General features: G+C 39.9%; 2 protein-coding genes and 1 non-coding gene across 3 annotated transcripts; 1 reads left to right on the top strand and 2 right to left on the bottom strand.

Moving 5' to 3' along the window:
• Positions 1-764: 764 nt before the first annotated feature.
• Positions 765-1,283, bottom strand: LOC138906094 (uncharacterized). The gene has a single exon (XM_070194616.1). It carries the CDS (start codon positions 1,281-1,283, stop codon positions 765-767), a length of 519 nt encoding a protein of 172 aa, XP_070050717.1.
• A 935-nt stretch (positions 1,284-2,218) lies between these two features.
• Positions 2,219-2,325, bottom strand: LOC117279196 (small nucleolar RNA R71). The gene has a single exon (XR_004509612.1). It is a non-coding gene; the product is annotated as a small nucleolar RNA R71 (small nucleolar RNA).
• Positions 2,326-3,355: 1,030 nt separating this feature from the next.
• LOC138906093 (uncharacterized) lies at positions 3,356-3,841 on the top strand. The gene is made up of 2 exons (XM_070194615.1): positions 3,356-3,443; positions 3,519-3,841. The coding sequence occupies exons 1-2, from the start codon at positions 3,356-3,358 to the stop codon at positions 3,839-3,841; spliced, it is 411 nt and encodes a 136-aa protein (XP_070050716.1).
• The last annotated feature ends 13,466 nt before the right edge of the window (positions 3,842-17,307 follow it).

Below are 17,307 nucleotides of genomic sequence, written 5' to 3'. Positions count from 1 at the left end.
TCCATGACAATCTATCATAAGCCTTTGTCATATCTAGCTTGATAACCACATTAGGTCCTGTCTTAGTTCTCAATCTAATATCAGAGACAATCTCGTGAGTCAACAGGACATTCTCTACAATACTCCTTCCTTTGACAAAGCCTTCCTATTCATCAGAAATAATATTGGGAAGTAGACCAGCTAAACTCCCATGAATGACTATGGAGAAGACATTGTTTATGAAGTGAGGCTTATAGGTCTCATATCTGAGAAAATGATAACCTCCTTGTTCTTAGGTAATAACACTAGGTTTGTATGGGTGATAAACCTAGGTAAGTCCTGCCCATTGAAGAAAGCTTTCACCATCTCCACCACATATTCACCAACTATATCCCAAAAAGCATGAAAAAAGTTGCCATTGAATCCACCAAGACCTCCAGCACTGTCCCCAATTAGCCCAAAAACTACCAGTTTCACCTCTTCTGTGGTGGGTAGTCTCATTAAGTTTTGATTCTACTCCCTAGTAACCATTTGAGGTACATGATCAATTATTCCAAAGTCTGTAGGAATATTGTCTTCATGAAATTGTGCTTGAAAAAATTCCGCTGCTTCCTCAGCCATTGCTTCACTATCTTCAATCCAGCTGCCTTCACTGTTTTGGATTCTCTTCAGTTGTAATCTTTTAATTTTTCCATTAACATGTGCATAAAAAAATTTGGTATTCCTGTCACCCTCAATAAACCAAGTCATTCCATATTTCTGCTTCCAAAACTACTCCTCCAGTGCTAGATATCTAAACAGCTCTGCCTGTACTTTTGAAGCCTTGCTCTATTTTGCAAAGTAGGATGGAGCTCAAATTGTGCTTCATGAACTCGTACCACCTCTTCTAGACTCAAAATCTTTTGGAAGATGTCACCATATGTTTCCCTACTCCATGTTGTCAATGCCTTCTTCAATTTTTTAATCTTGTGATTGAACATAACAAAAGGACTAGCATGAAAGTCTGCCTGCCAATTCTCTTTAACCACTGTCTTAAAAGATTCATGTTTTGTCCAGAAGGTTAAGAATCTGAAACTCTTCTTAATTTGTGCAGTATCTAGATTACATGTGATCAGTAAAGGACTATGATCCGATCCGATCTTAGATAAGTGTGTAACTTCTAAACCTGGCCATAACTGTTGAAGTTCTATGTTTGCAAAGCACCTATCCAATCTTTTGAAAATACAGTCTTCTTCAGCTCTTCCATTCCACCAAGTGTATATACTCCCCTTAAAACCAAAATCAAATAAGTTGCAAGTGTTCATACAATGCCTGAAGTCATCAACTTGATTCAATGAAACTGGCAGCCCTCTATATTTTTCTTCTTCATCCCATATAACATTGAAATCCCCCTACCAACTAAGGTGTGGTCATATCTCGTTCTAGATAATACAATGAATCCCAAAGCTTAATTCTCTCAGTAGCATCACACTTAGCATATACAAGTGTGAGGATAAACTCTTTTTGCTCCTCTATGTCAAACAACCTTAGAGTTAGTTGTTGCACCGTGTCAATCTCCACTGTTATGTCATATTTGTCATCGATGAAAACCCAAATTTTGTTAGAAGTATTCACAATAGCCTATGCAAATCCTATATGCCTCCTATACCTATCCAATTTCATGGCATGCTGCATTGGTTCCATTATTTCTATGAACTGAAAATGATATTGTCTATGCATTGTGATGAGCCTTTCAAAAGCTCTCTGTGAATTTGTAGTGCTAATTCAGGATTTTTTTTATTTTTTATTTTTCTCTTTTTATGTTTGATTTTGTTTTGATTGTGAGCAGGTTACAAGTTAAGATTGGTGCATGACTCGAATGTTTGCGAAGGAAGTGCTACCATACGAGCTAGAAATTGAAAAATAACTGTGACAACTAAGGAAGAAAAGAAATCTCACCGAGACAACAGAAAAGGTTGGGCAATCCTCAACCAAAGAACTTATGGTTGGAAACGGTGAAGCTAATTTAGATTTGGCTGCAAGAGAAGTAGCCCAACGATGAGAACAAGCTACACAGGATGCTAAGGAAGCATCTATTAGAGATGCACAGATTATCTATGAAGAAGAGATGGGTCGTAGAATTGCTGAAAATCAATCATTGGCTGCAAACCAATTAAGAAATATAGCTCCCGGGCCTGGGAGACCACTTGGCGATTATGCTAGACCACTTGATAAATATCTCTCCTCATCTAAATCGGGCAAGTTTAGAAGTGAAATCCATAACTTCTGCCAGAAAGAGAATGAAAATATTTTTGAAGCATGGGAGAGGTTTAAGAAGATTGTTAGAAAGTGTCAACACAGTGGAATTGAACTCTGGATGCAACTCCAGAACTTTTGAGATGGATTGACACCAACATCACGTAGAACATTGAGAAATGCAGCTGGAGGCCCGTTGATGAAGAAGACTCCAGAGGAAATAGTTACAATTCTTGATGAGATATCTGAAGATGCAAATCAGTGGCCCTCTGAGAGTACTGAAAGAAGAAGATCGACTGGTGTTCACCAGGTTGATGCTAACACATTTGTGCAGGTACAACTTGATGCTATGGCTAAAGAAATACGAAAGCTGACCTTGAACTCGATACAAAATGAGTCTCATGCAATTTGTGATATATATGGAAGAGGACACCCTACTCATGAGTGTCAAGCCTTAACTGAGGAAGTGAATACTGTGGAAAATTACAACTTTAATGCAATAGGTCAGAAGCACCCTGATTTTTCATTGAGTTCACTTGGGGGTACTGCAAATGCATGGCAACAAAATAACCTCAGATTTTAGGGACAAGGAGCTCTTGGTTTTGTGAATCAGCCGAGGCAACACTTTCAGCCTCAACAGCCCAACTAGCCTGGTCTAGAAGATCTAATGAAGGCCTTTATTGTGAAAACTAATGAAAGATTTGAAGTACAAGGGGCAACAATTCGAAATCTAGAGAAGCAAGTGGGACAGATTGCAACAATATTATCTGAGAGAGTTCTAGGTACTCTTCTCGCTGATACTGAAAGAAATCCCAAAGAAACAGTGATTGCTGTAACTTTGAGAAGTGGGAAAGTGTTGAAAGATCTCACCTCAATCCAAAAAGATGTGAGACTTGAAAAAGGAAGTGGGGAGAAGCTGAAAAGTGATGATGACAATAAGAAGAAAGGCCAGATGAAAGCTGAGAAAAAGAAGAATGAAGAGAATTTGAGAAGGGAGGATCCTGAAGAGAGCAAGCATATGCCTGCTTTACCTTTCCCTCAAAAGCTATATAGAGAAAAGTTGGACAAGCAGTTTGAGAGATTTGTGGACATGCTAAAATAGGTTAATGTAAACTTGCCATTCATAGAAGTACTCTCACAGATGCCAGCTTATGCCAAATTCATGAAAGAGATCCTGAAAAAGAAGATGAAGATAAAAGAGACCTTAGTGGTCAAGCTCACAGAGCATGGCAATGCAATCTTTTAAAATAAACTTCCACAAAAGTGTGGATATCCATGGAGTTTTACTATACCTTGCTCTTTAGGCACTATTAATTTTGATAAGTCTTTATATGATTCTGCTGCCTCAATTGATCTAATGCCTCTATCTATTTACAGGAAGCTGGAGAATGAGAGCGGAGAGATAAGGTCAGCACCAATATCTTTGTATTTGGTAGACCAAATGACTCTAATACCCGAGGGGATAGTTGAAGATGTCTTAGTTTGGGTAGATAAGTTCATATTTCCTGTAGATTTTATAGTGGTGAAGATGGAGGAGAACAAGGAGGCCCCCTTCATACTAGGAAGATCATTCTTAGCAACAAGTAGAGCTATCTTAGATTATACACGAAAGAAAACTCATGCTTAGAGTGGGTGAGGAGACTGTGACTTTTGAGATGAATGTAGCAACAGGGGTGAAAAAGGAGAAACCAGCTGCTAGTGTTGAGTGGAAAGTGAAGAACTAGAAAGATAAGGCTCCAGTGAGTGATAAAGATAAGTGTGGGGTGTACCTCAAGAAGGCCGAGAAGAAGCTGTCTGCATGGATATGTGCATTAGTTCGGGCACGAGGAATGGAGCCCGACTTCGACTCAGACCCTGACTAGATATCCAGGGAAGTTTCCTTTACCTTATGTTTTTTAATTGTGTATCATGGGGACATGCCACAACTTAAAGTGTGGGGTGGGAGATATTTGTATGTTGTACGTATATTAGTTTCTTTTTGTAGCAGTTGTAGTAGATAGAAAAAATTGAAAAAAACATAAATAATTTTTTTTAAAAAATCATTTTTTCTAGACGATGGATATCATCGACAGGTTTCCTAAGGGATTAAAGTCGAAGTAAAAAGACCAAAAAGATTTTCTTTTATTAGGTAGTGTACTAATTCCCCCTTGATTTTTCTTTGTGTCACGGTTCTTTTCCAAGGGTTTTGTTTGAACCGGGTGTAGTTAGTTTTTATTTTTGTTAGGAGTAGGAAATCTTGGGCTATGATTTGAATTAAAAGCAATATCTCTTGACTTTATTATTCCTTGAGAATAGTAAGTGCTTTAGTTGTGACACTTAGGCTCAGTTTTTGACTCTTGTATAAGTACCTTAAATTGTATGATCTTAACTTTGCTTAACTGCTTTGACTAGAGTGTCTTGATGAGTCTGATCCCGAGTGAGTTATGTGCCATGTGTGTGTGAGGTTTTGTGTTATTCTGTGCATTGCATTTGATGTCTAGAACTTGCCCCGTGTGTTTGCAAAGTGAAATAGTAGTTTTATTCAGTCTTGGAAGTGATATAGGCATTTCTTTGTTGAGCTAGTTATATGCTTTTACCCACCTAATTGTTCTGTATCTTAGTTAACCTCTTTGAGCCTATAATCCCATTTCTTTAGAACCCACATTACAAGCCTTACCCATTTGTTTGAATTGACCATCTATTTCAACCTTATACCTCTCATTAGCACTTGAATTTGTTATGAATTTTGTAAATGTTGAAGTGTGGGGGTGATTGGTTTGGCTTTTGAGTGTATCTAATGAAATCAGGAGAAAGGTGCACTGTATTGAAAAGGTAAGAGCCACTTGAATTGAAAGAGAAATAAAAAAAAGGTTGTATTGTTGTACAAAATATTCTTTGATAGTGGTAACTCTTGATGTAATTGTGCTTAAAGAAGTAGGGAGTTAATGTATATTGATGTGAAGGTGGAGTTTTGGTTTGACATAAGTGTGGATTTTAAACAATGAAATATATGTATTAAAGTGCTTAGGGAGGTGTAGTCACTCTTATATCTAAATGTATCCTACCCATCCTACAGCTTACATTACAACCAATGAAATTCCTACTTGATCCTTGACTGAATGAGCTCAATTAGTAGAGTAGTACACTACGGGCAAGCCTATGGTGCATCTTTTGAAGCATATTCATGCTGTTTCAGAGAGTGAGCGAATTCTTTCTATCTTGAGTTCCTGATTGCTCTTAATTTTTATGGTGTGTGGAACTACTCTCTATGGTTGTGTGAGGTCACTTGATTCATGAAGGAAAGGTAATGTCTTTGACCTCTATGTTAGATTAAGTGAGCGGTTTGTGAAAAGTGCGTGGTACTTGTGATTCAAATCTTGAGACTAGGATGTTACGGTATTGTACTTAGTCTATTTTAAATATTCTTGGTATGATAAGTTAGGAGAGTTGTTTAAAAAGGTCATGTCTATATAAAGTGTAGTTTGATTGCTCGAGGACAAGCAATGGGTTAAGTGTGGGATGTTGATGGTAGGACATAATCTCATGTTTTAGTCGCTTAGTTCATTCTAATTTACTGCACTTTAATTGTGTTTGAGCTTTAATCGCTAGTGTTTTGTACGTATTGTGTGTTTTATGCCTTGTAGGAGTGATTTCGAGCTATGTAAATGTTGTGGAACAAACTCGAGTTATTTGGAGCTTTGAAGTCTGAGTAAAAGCCCAAAGGATTAACTCGGGATTGTGTTCGGGGGTCGAGGACCAAGTCTGGACGTCACAACGCAAGATTTGACCCGTACTCTGAGAAATTTGCACTAGTGCGACGCAAGGTGCGAGGCGTAGTGTGACGCAGCAGTGTATTTTGGCAGCCTGATGAATTGTTGAGCTCTCTGGATTTCCCCACTAATGCCCCGCATGGCGTGTTGCCCCATGCGGCGCGCCTATGCAAATTTTCTAGAGCCAATGTCCTAATTTGGCTAGGAGAAGGCGGTTTCATTTAGGCCCTACCCTACTTGGCATAAATACATGAAAAATGTTATTTTCTCGACTTTTGACACATATTCGACCTAAGGAGGCTAAGGAGGAGTTTGAAGAACATGAGCACAAGGATTTCACCATTCTTTCCTCACTCAAGACATGAGTTTGGATTGAAACTATGTTTTCCTCTATTTAACTTTATTTGCGATGAATTTCTCTATATCTATTGAGTAGTTCCCCTTTAGGGTTTGATGGATTTGGTGTATTAATGATTATTTGTGGATTATAACTCTAGTTTTATGTATTGAAGCATTTTTGGATAATTTAATTGTTACATCTATATTCACTTGTTCATGTAATCGAGAGAGGCATAACTTATAATATCTTTGCATTAAATTATTGATTGAGTTCATTGATTCTTCTTAGTAATCGAAAGAGGCCAGTTGAATCATTGATTAAACCTATTTAGGAGAATAAATGAAAAAGGTTTTCCTAAAGACCAATCCACTACGCATTCTTGCATATCTTCACGCGCTTAAATTGGTTCATCTTGTGAGGGTAAGACTTAATCGAGAGAGGAGTTTTTGTTGAACATTTGAACTAATAATTGAGTGAATTTGAGAGACTCACTTATACATTAGAAGTGAATTACCTAGAGTTAGATCCCAAACAATTCTCTTGCACCTATCCTATCAACCCTTATTTTCTCCCATTGATAACTTCCTTGGTTACCTTTGTTGCGACTTTCATTAGTCAATAGCTTTAGATTCTTAGTTAATTAAAGTTAGAAATCATTTAAATCTCAATTGTTGATCATCTTGCATAGCAATCAAACTAGAAACTACAATAATACTGTTTATACGAGCATATGATATTATACTATACTATATTTGACTAACGAGCATAATTTAGGTGTGTGTTCTAATCTCGTCAAATTTTGGCGTCATTGCTGGGGACTAGGTGCCATCATGATCCTAAAGGCAGTATTTTGGGGTGATGACAAGTTCGTATTATAGCTCTAGGTTCATAGGTGCTACGAGTCATAAGCAAATTTAGTAGAGTCACGCGGATCGGTATGGAGACGTCTATACTTATCTTCGACAGGCTACAAAACAGTTAGGAAATTCCACTTCTTTAATTCCTTATCGTGCTGATTTGTTGATTTCAGAATCTGAGCCTTTGTCTTTCTATTCTCTCATAGATGGTGAGGACACACAGTACTAGATTAGTTGACCAGACACCTGCTCCCCCTAGTAGAGCCGCGAGAAGCCGGGGCTGAGGTAGAGGCCGAGGAGTGGCACGTGCTACAGTTAGAGCACCTGTTGGAGCAGCAACGGAGGAGCCACCAGTAGCTTTGGTTGGGGTACAGGCACCCGAGGCACCTGTTGCTACCCCTGGACTCCAGGAGACTTTGGCACATTTCCTGAGCATGTTTGCTACTTTGGCTCAGGCAGGATTGATCCCAGTTGCACCAGCAACTTCTTAGTCTAGGGGAGTAGCTCAGACTACCGTCGTCTATACTCTAGAGCAGCATATCCATATTGATCAGGTTTCAGGTATTATGCCGGTTCAGCCTGCTATCGCGTCTTAGACTGAGGTCAGGCCAGATGCATTAGAGGAGGAGTAAAAGACGCTTGAGAAGTTCAAGAAGTATTTTCCTCCTACTTTTAGTGGTTCAATGTTTGAGGATGCACATGAATTCCTCCTACTTTCAGCCACAACGTTTGCCTTCTCAGGGTGGTATAAAATATCAACATCATAGTCTTTTAACAATTCGAGCCACCTGTGTTGCCTCAAATTCAACTCATTTTGCTTGAATACGTACTCCAAGCTCTTGTGATTGGTGAAGATGTCAACATGAACTCCATATATATAGTGGCACCATATCTTTAGAGCAAAAATAACAGCAACTAGCTCTAGATCGTTTGTTAGATAATTTTGCTCATGTTTCCTCAGCTGCCTTGAAGCATTTGCAATAACTTTCCCGTGTTGCATTAGAATGGTGCCTAACCCCACTATAGAGGCATCATAATATATGACATACCCCTCGGGTACCTCAGGTAGAGTTAACATTGGTGCCGAGGTTAGCCTGTCCTTTAACTCCTAGAAACTCTTCTCACAACCATCGGTCCACCAAAATTTAGTTGCCTTTTGCGTCAGCTTCATTAATGGAGCAGCGAAGGATGAGAAGTTTTCCATAAATCTTCGGTAGTAGCCGGCTAGGCCTAAGAAGATGCGTTCCTCGCTAGGAGTTTTGGGTCTTGGCCAATTCTTTACTGCTTCAACGTTTTGACCATCAACTTTGATACCTTCCCCTATTTCTATATGGCCATGAAAAACCATAGAGCTTAGCCATAACACGCACTGGGAAAATTTGGCATACATCCTGTGATTTAGGAGTGTGTGTAAAACCTTTTGCAAATGCTCCGCGTGCTCTGCCTCTGTTTGAGAGTACACCAAAATATCGTCAATGAAAACGATCACAAATATATCCAAGAATAGCTTGAATACTCGATTCATCAGACCCATGAAGGTCGTTGGTGCATTAGTTAGGCCAAAAGAAATTCATAGTGGCCATATCTCGTCCGAAAGGCTATCTTTGGAACATCTTCTTCCTTGATCCTTAGCTGATGATACCAAAACCTCAGATCGATCTTTGAGAAATACTTATCACCTTGTAGTTGATCAAACAAATCATCGATCCTTGGCAGCGGATAATTGTTCTTGATGGTTACCATATTTAATTGTCGAAAATCGGTACATATTCTCAACAAACCATCCTTATTTCAAACAAATAATATCGGAGCTCCCTATAGGTAAGTATTGAGTTGAATAAAGCCTTTATCAAGAAGATCTCTCAACTGGTCCTTCAATTCCTTCAGCTCGGAAGGAGCCATCTTGTTCGGAGGAATTGATATCGGTTGCATATCGAGTGGCACAATGATAGCAAACTCAATCTCCCTCTCATGTGGAACACCTGGGAGCTCATCCGGGAACACATCAGAAAATTCTCTAACAACCAGAACCAACTGAAAGGTTGGAAACTTTGCCTCTGGAACCTTCACCCGCACCTAATGATAGAAATATCTCTTTATGATCATCTTTCGAGCCTTGAGGTAAGAAATAAACTTCCATTTTGGCACCGTAACATTGCCCCACCATTCAAGAACGGGTTCTCCCATAAAGTTGAAACAAACAACCTTCTTTTGGCAATCCACTGTAGTAAAACAAGAGGCTAATCAATCCATGCCCATAATGACATCAAATTCTATCATTTATAACTCATTCAAATCAACCAAAGTATGGTGATCATGAATCATCATATCACAACCTCGATACACCCGCCTAAATACCACAGATTCGCCCATGGGAATGGATACTTCGAATGGTTGACATAACAATTCAGGTTTCTTACCACATTTACTAGCAACGAATGGGAAAATGTACAACAAATTGGAATTGGGATCTATCAAAGCAGACATATTAAGGGAGAATACAGATAGTATACTTGTGACCACGTCTGGTGAAGACTCTAAACTCTGGAGACCCGATAATGCATAGATATGATTATGCTACTACCCACCTGGGTCAGACATTCAACCTCTACCTCTACCCCCTTCCATCAGTAGTTGCATACCTCATTCACGAGGGCGTGCCGTTGATGAAGAAGCTGCTGCTGATCGCGTTGAGGGTGTCATGCCACCCACATTTCTCACTGGGCAAAAATGCATGATATGACCGGTCTGCCCACAAGAATAATACAAATTTGAACCTTGGTGGCATTGCCCAAAATTATTCCTACCATGTCGACCACAATGTGACATTGTGGGTCTCGCCCTGCTAGGTTCCCCGTTGTTCTGAGAACTCTGCCCTCAAAAATTCTGGCCCCAACTAGAATAAATGGTCCGCTCTCGATGCTGTCCTCGGGATTACGATGGTATGCTAACCATCGAGTTAGAAGGGACCTAAACCCGCCTTGAAACTCTCATGTGTCTCTCGTAGATCAGGATCTCTTAGATTGACCTTGATTTTTTTCTTCTGCAACTTATTGTTGCCTTTTGCGATCCTCTAAGTTATGTACATAGGACTGAATATGGGAAATATCCATAATTGAATTCAGAGAAGCTGGGGTACATTCATTTATCAGATGTGTCCCCAAACCGGCCACAAATCGATGTACCCGGTCACTCATCTCGGCCACCACCAATGGAGCATACCTAGCCAAGGAGTTAAATTGCATGTTGTACTCTCAGGCACTCATGTTACCTTGCTCCAACAGCAAAACATGTCCTGTATAGCTCGACGGAGTTCAACGGGCATATATTGCTGTAAGAATGCCTCAGAAAATTCCCTCCATTGTGATACTGGGGCAAGAGGTCCCCTAGACTGTTCCCAAGTCCCATACCACACAAATGCTATAACCCTTAACCTATAAGAGGCAAGCTCCACGTTTGTCACAGGACACGACCTGCTCCGAAGTCCCGTGCGAACCGAGGTCTGTTCTTACATTCTTTTTATCCACAAAATTAGGCCATTGAGGTCTTTAAGTAACAATACCAGAATTATAATGTGTGCAACTCTTTTACAAAAGAAACATTGGCATTCCATGCATATTTATGACTGTAATAGAGTTACATTTCCACCTTTCTACCTGCAACCAAACTCTAGCATGCAAGCCTCTATGAGAATCCAAAAGAGTTAAACATATACACAACTTAGTCGGGACAGGGCCCTACCGTATCCAAAATACTTAGAACACGAGCTTCAGTACTTATCGACCTTTGAATAGCTACTTCAGAGAAGTGGAGAGAAAAAACCAATAGCTGAATCGTACGCCTACTAGGAAGGGAGGTCATCGGGTCTATCTGCATATGTGGGCATGAACACAACACTCAAAGAGAAGGGAGTCAGTATGGAAAATGTACTGAGTATGTAAGGTTAAGCGTGCAAATAAGAGATATCACATAAGAGATATGAGAGCATGCTTTCAACCCAGGTACCGTAGAGCTATACACTTAAAAATATACAAGCCTTATGAAAGGTTAAGCCACTCATGGAGTTTATACACTAATTTCAATATAACATTATTGTCACGCCCCAAAATTGGGGAGCGCGGCCGACACTCAACCGAGTGAACCTGGTCGAGCAAGTCAGTTAGATACTTTATACCCAAACTCACTTATGAATCGAGATATTAAATATTTTCGTTAATTAGACAATAAAGGGATCATGTGTACAATACCAATTCAATTCCATTAGTCACTTCATTTTAAAATCTCAAATTACACACACTTTCATTGTTTGAAGCGGAAGATGTAACACACATACAACATTACTATCTTGACTTTCCCAATACCAATACAACCCACACATATCTACGGAACCTCTAATAGATACAGAAGAGTACTATGATAGTGTCGGTAACAAGGCCCCAGCTATACCTCAAACACAATACACAAGGAACAAAAGATACATAACCCTGAAATGAAGTGGGGCTCACTTAGTCAGCTGGGAAGAGGGTGTACTGCTATCACTGATCAATGTCTCCTGCTGTGGAACCACCTGCATCCAATGAAGATGCGGTGCCCCCGGCAAAAGGGACGTTATTACATATGGAATACTACTAGTATGAATGATAAAACACCCTCTCAATAGATTGATAAATAATACAAGTAACAACAATCAAAATATCGGTGAAAGCCACGAACAACACGAAATTTCAAATTAGGATCAGGACAGTGTTCAAATAAATTTCCATATCTTAAGTTGGGAGACTTTTAGCACCAATATAACACCTTTCACAATACCAATGTTCACAACACCAATACCGCCGTACTTTTAGCACGGAGTCTGATCACGACCTGATCGGCTAGGCCATCTCATTTGAGACATCAACCACAATCGCAATTTCAATTTACAACTTCCAGCACAATCACCACCATGTGTGCGGCATGGCATCCGATCACGACCCCATCGGCTAGGCCGTCTCATTCGAGACATCAACCTTTGTATACCAATCATCTCATTTCATACTTCTTTCACATCTTTTCATTTCATTGGCACTAATGGCCACAATTATAAAATTATTCTTGGCACATCGGCCGTATTTAGTATTTTATGCTCACCTTTTTCGCTTTCAAAAATCATCATCATCATCAACAACAAGGAATTACAAATCACGGTTTTTAGTACACATGTGAGCAATTAAGAGTCTTAGGCACAAAGAGATGTTTCACAAAATTTGTCATAATAGCCTACGTTTGAACTTGACTTGAAGTGGCAATATTATTAATGCACAGTCCATACTTTGAACATATTCTCAAATGATAACATAACATGATAAAAGAATTTGGGATACATATTGAACATATATCATTCAACACAAGCTTATTCGGAATAGCCATTTTTATAATGAACAACTCGGGACATACATAAATTACATGAATACAGTGGGATTCAATTCTAGGAGAGGAGTTTAGCCAACATACCTTGCTTTGAGCTTTCTTAAATTACTACAATGTTCCGAAAACTCTAGCAACCTAAATGTATTTAGAAACATAGCAAAATTGAACCATAATTAGGAAGATATTCGTGGGTTCACCTCATTTAAGCATTTTATCAAACACTAGGTGTGCGAATTTGATTACAAAGTTCTTCCACAAGGTTTCCTTCACTCCACAACTAATTCAACACCAAGAGTTTACTCATACTAGTTAAATTTCCTTCTCACCACCCTCGTAGCTACATGCATGCATAAATTACAACTCCCATACCCAGAAATCATACTCCCAAATTACCCATCATATACCCAAACTCAAAATTGAAGATTAGGGTTTGAACCTTACCTCTTGGGTGAAGCTCTTGTAAGTTTTCCTTGTGTATTCCCCAAGTCTTGAGCAAGGATTGATGAACAATTAGCGTAGGGTTTCCTCTCTCTATAAAACACTCTCACTTCTCTCTAAAATATTAGATTTTTGCTTCAAAAGAGTCCCTTTACATCAATATATCGAAATAGGGTCGGGTTAAAAATTAGAAAAAATAAAGCTCTGAAACACAATTTGCGGTTGCATAATGACCGCAGAATGGTTACGCGGTCCGCAGATCGGCCGCACAATTAGTGCTCCGGAACTAGAAAAATACGGGTTGGGTCTGTGGTGGTTCTACGACCCGTAGACCTATTCTGCGGTAGCATAATGCACCGCAGACATGTTCTGCGGTCGCATAATGCGCCGCAGACATGTTCTGCGGTCGCATAATGCGTCACAGAACTTCCCTCCGAAAAATCTCTATGCTGGTTCTGCGATTGGTATGCAGCTCACGAAATTATTTTGCGGCCGCATAGTAGACCACAAAATATCATCCAAACTTGCCCAGTTTTCTGTTTCACTCTACGGCCATTATGCGGTCCGCAGAGTGATTTTGCGGCCGTATAGTGGGCCGCAGAAATGTCTTCTTCTGCCAAATATTTTCCTTTACTCCCCAGTGCATTGTTCAACCAAAAATTTTCGAGCCGCTACAATCCTCAAACATGTAAGCCTACTTCGGCACCACAAAACCTTAAATTCCTTTGCGAAATTTTACGAGTGCTTACATTCTCTCCCCTATAGGATCATTCGTCCTCGAATAAGGGTCAAAATCCGTCATTAGTATTCAATGTGACTTAGCTGCTATAACATACACCAGCAGTTCCAAATTTTTGACTAACTCCCTAAATTTCCAAAACTTTAGCCAAAGTCTCCCTTGTAACTGGGTCTATCCATCTATCAGAGAATCCTAGAAACCAATCCTAACAACATATACGAAATCCGATGACACAATATAACATAAAAACAATACCAATCGTGGCCTCATAAGCAATATATTATCAGAAAATGAACTCCCTTAACATCAATTGTACAAATGATACATAATTCATAGAAGGTAACTCTTAGCATCTTCATAGAATACAACTTTATAAATACATGGCTATTCAAAAAAATAAGGATACTTCTTCTTCATTTCTTCCTCGGCCTCCAAGGTGGCCTCTTCAACCTGCTGATTTCGCCATAACACTTTCACGGAGGCAATTTCTTTATTTCTCAACTTTCGGACTTGCCGATCAATAATAAAAACTGGAATCTCTTCATAAGTTAATTTCTCATTAACCTCAATAGTCTCAGCCGGAACAATGAGTGTCAGGTCTCTAACTACTTTCTTCAGCATAAACACATGAAACACCGAGTGCACTAATGATATTTCAGGTGGTAGCTCAAGCTTGTACGCCACCTCATCGATCCTATGTATGATTCTGTACGGTCGGACATACCTCGGACTTAATTTCCCTTTCTTACCAAATTGCATTGCACCCTTCATGGGGGAAACTTTCAAGAATACCCAATCATCTTCTTTGAATTCCAAATCCCTACGACGAACATCTGAATAGGACTTCTGATGACTCTGAGCAGTCTTCAACCGCTCCTTAATGATTTTAACCTTTTCCCTAGCCTGATGCACGAGGTCTGGCCCTATCAACTCTGCTTCCTCAATCTCGAATCACCCAATGGGAGATCTACATCTCCTTCCATATAAAGCCTCGAACAGTGCCATCTGAATGCTAGCATGATAACTATTGTTGTAGGCAAATTCTATGAGTGGCAAATGATCATCTCGGCTACCTTTGAAGTCCAGGACACAAGCGTGTAACATATCCTCAAGCGTCTGCATAGTCCGCTCTACCTGCCTGTCAGTCTGCGGGTCAAAGGATGTACTGAGATTCATCTGAGTACCCAAACCTTGCTGAAATTTCTTCCAAAATTTAGCCATGAACTGTGCCCCCGATCAGAAATGATAGAAATTGGAGTTCCATGCAACCTAACTATTTCTTTGATATACAACTGAGCATATTGTTCCACTGTGTCAGTAGTCTTAACCAACAAGAAGTGGGCTGATTTGGTGAGTCGATCCACAATCACCCAAATCGAGTCAAACTTACGAGGCGTGCGAGGTAGTCCTACCACAAAGTCCATATTAATCATTTCCCACTTTCACATTGGAATTTTTATGTTCTGTGCCAGCCCACCGTGCCTTTTGTGTTCGTCCTTCACTTGCTGAAAATTTGGACATCGCACCACAAAGTCTGCTACATTCCTCTTATATCATTCCACCAATAGACGTCCTTAAGATCATGATACATTTTTGTAGAGCCCGGGTGCACGGAATACCTAGAGGTGTGAGCTTCGGTCATGACTCTTTCCCGGAGACCATCCACGTTTGGAACACATAGACACCCTTGGTACCATAGTGTACCATCACCCATGCCAAGAGAAAAGGCCATGGTATTATGTTTATGCATCCTCTCTTTCAATTGTGCCAATAATGGATCATTGTATTGCTTCTCCTTGACTTTCACAACAAGTGATGATTCAGCCCTATTTTGCACAATCACCCCTCCTTCACAATAGTCCGCAAGACGAACTCCCAAATTGGAAGTGTGCTAAACTACCTTGGCCAATGACCTTTGATATGCCTGGAAGTGTACTAAACTACTCATAGATTTCTGGCTAAGAGCATCCGCCACAACATTAGCCTTCCCCGGATGATATAGAATATCAATGTCGTAGTCCTCGAGTAACTCAAGCCATCTTCTCTGCCTCAGATTCAATTCCTTCTGCTTGAAAATATATTTAAGGCTCTTATGGTCCGTGAATATATCCACGTGGACCCCATATAAATAATGACGCCAGATTTTCAATGCAAATACCACCGCCGCAAGTTCTAAGTCATATGTTGGATAGTTCTTTTCATGATTCTTGAGTTGCCTAGAAGCATAAGCTATCACCTTGACATGTTGAATTAATACACACCCAAGTCCGATTCTCGAAGCATCACAACATACTACAAACCCATTTGTACCGTCTGGTAGAGTCAACACTGGTGCCGTAGTCAATCTCGATTTCAACTCCTGGAAGCTCATTTCACAAGCATCTGGACATTGGAACTTAATTGCCTTCTGCATCAATTTAGTCAACGGAGAGGTAAGAGTAGAGAAACCCTCCACAAACTTTCTGTAATACCCAGCTAATCCTAAGAAAATGCAAATCTCTGTTGGAGTTGTAGGCCTCGACCAATTCTTCACAGTTGCAATCTTCTGAGGATCAACCTTAATTCCTTCACTAGAGACGACATGACCCAAGAATGTGACAGATTCAAGCCAAAATTCACACTTTAAAAACTTTGCATATAACTTCTGCTGATATAGGGTTTGCAGAACTACCCTAAGATGATCAGTATGGTCCTATCGACTTCGTGAATATACAAGAATATCGTCAATAAACACTATCACAAATGAGTCAAAAAAGGCTTGAAGACTCAATTCATAAGATCCATGAAAGTTGTTGGGGCATTTGTTAGCCCAAAAGACATCACCAAAAATTCAAAGTGCCCATATCGGGTTCTAGAAGCTGTTTTTGGAACATCCTTCTCCCTGATCTTCAATTGGTGATACCCGGATCGTAAATCAATTTTGGAGAAGTACTTAGCACCTTGCAATTGGTCAAACAAGTCATTTATCCTTGGCAGTGGGTACTTATTCTTGATTGTGACCTTGTTGAGCTGCCGATAATCGATACACATTCTTAGTGACCCATCCTTCTTCCTCACAAAGAGAACCGGTATGCCCCAAGTTGACACACTCGGCCAGATGAAACCTTTTTCTAACAAATCTCTCAGTTATTCCTTTAGCTCTTTCAATTCTGTCGGTGCCATTCTGTAGGGCGGAATAGATATAGGCTGCGTGTCTGGTATCACATCAATCCCAAAATGAATCTCCCTGTCTGGTGGGATCCCAGGGAGTTCATCCGGAAAGACTCCCAGAAATTCATTCACAACAGGCACGAACTCTCAAGTGTAGATGCCTAAGCATCGGTGTCCGTAACCCGGACCAAATGGTAAATACACCCCTTGTTGATCATATTCGTGGCCTTAAGGTAAGAAATAAACCTACCCTTCGGCACCACATCATCACTCTTCCACTCAATAACTGGTTCATTGGAAATTCAAACCTAACAATCCTAGTTCGATAATCAAGCTTGGAAAAATAAGAATAAAGCCAGTCCATCCCCATTATTACATAAAAATCAACTATTACTAATTTAATGAGATCGT

The sequence above is a fragment of the Nicotiana tomentosiformis genome, chromosome 2 (genome assembly GCF_000390325.3).
Source record: "Nicotiana tomentosiformis chromosome 2, ASM39032v3, whole genome shotgun sequence".
In the NCBI taxonomy this organism is placed as follows: Eukaryota; Viridiplantae; Streptophyta; class Magnoliopsida; order Solanales; family Solanaceae; genus Nicotiana; species Nicotiana tomentosiformis.
The sequence above is the reverse complement of the archived record's forward strand: the minus strand, read 5'-3'. Positions and strand labels throughout refer to the sequence as shown.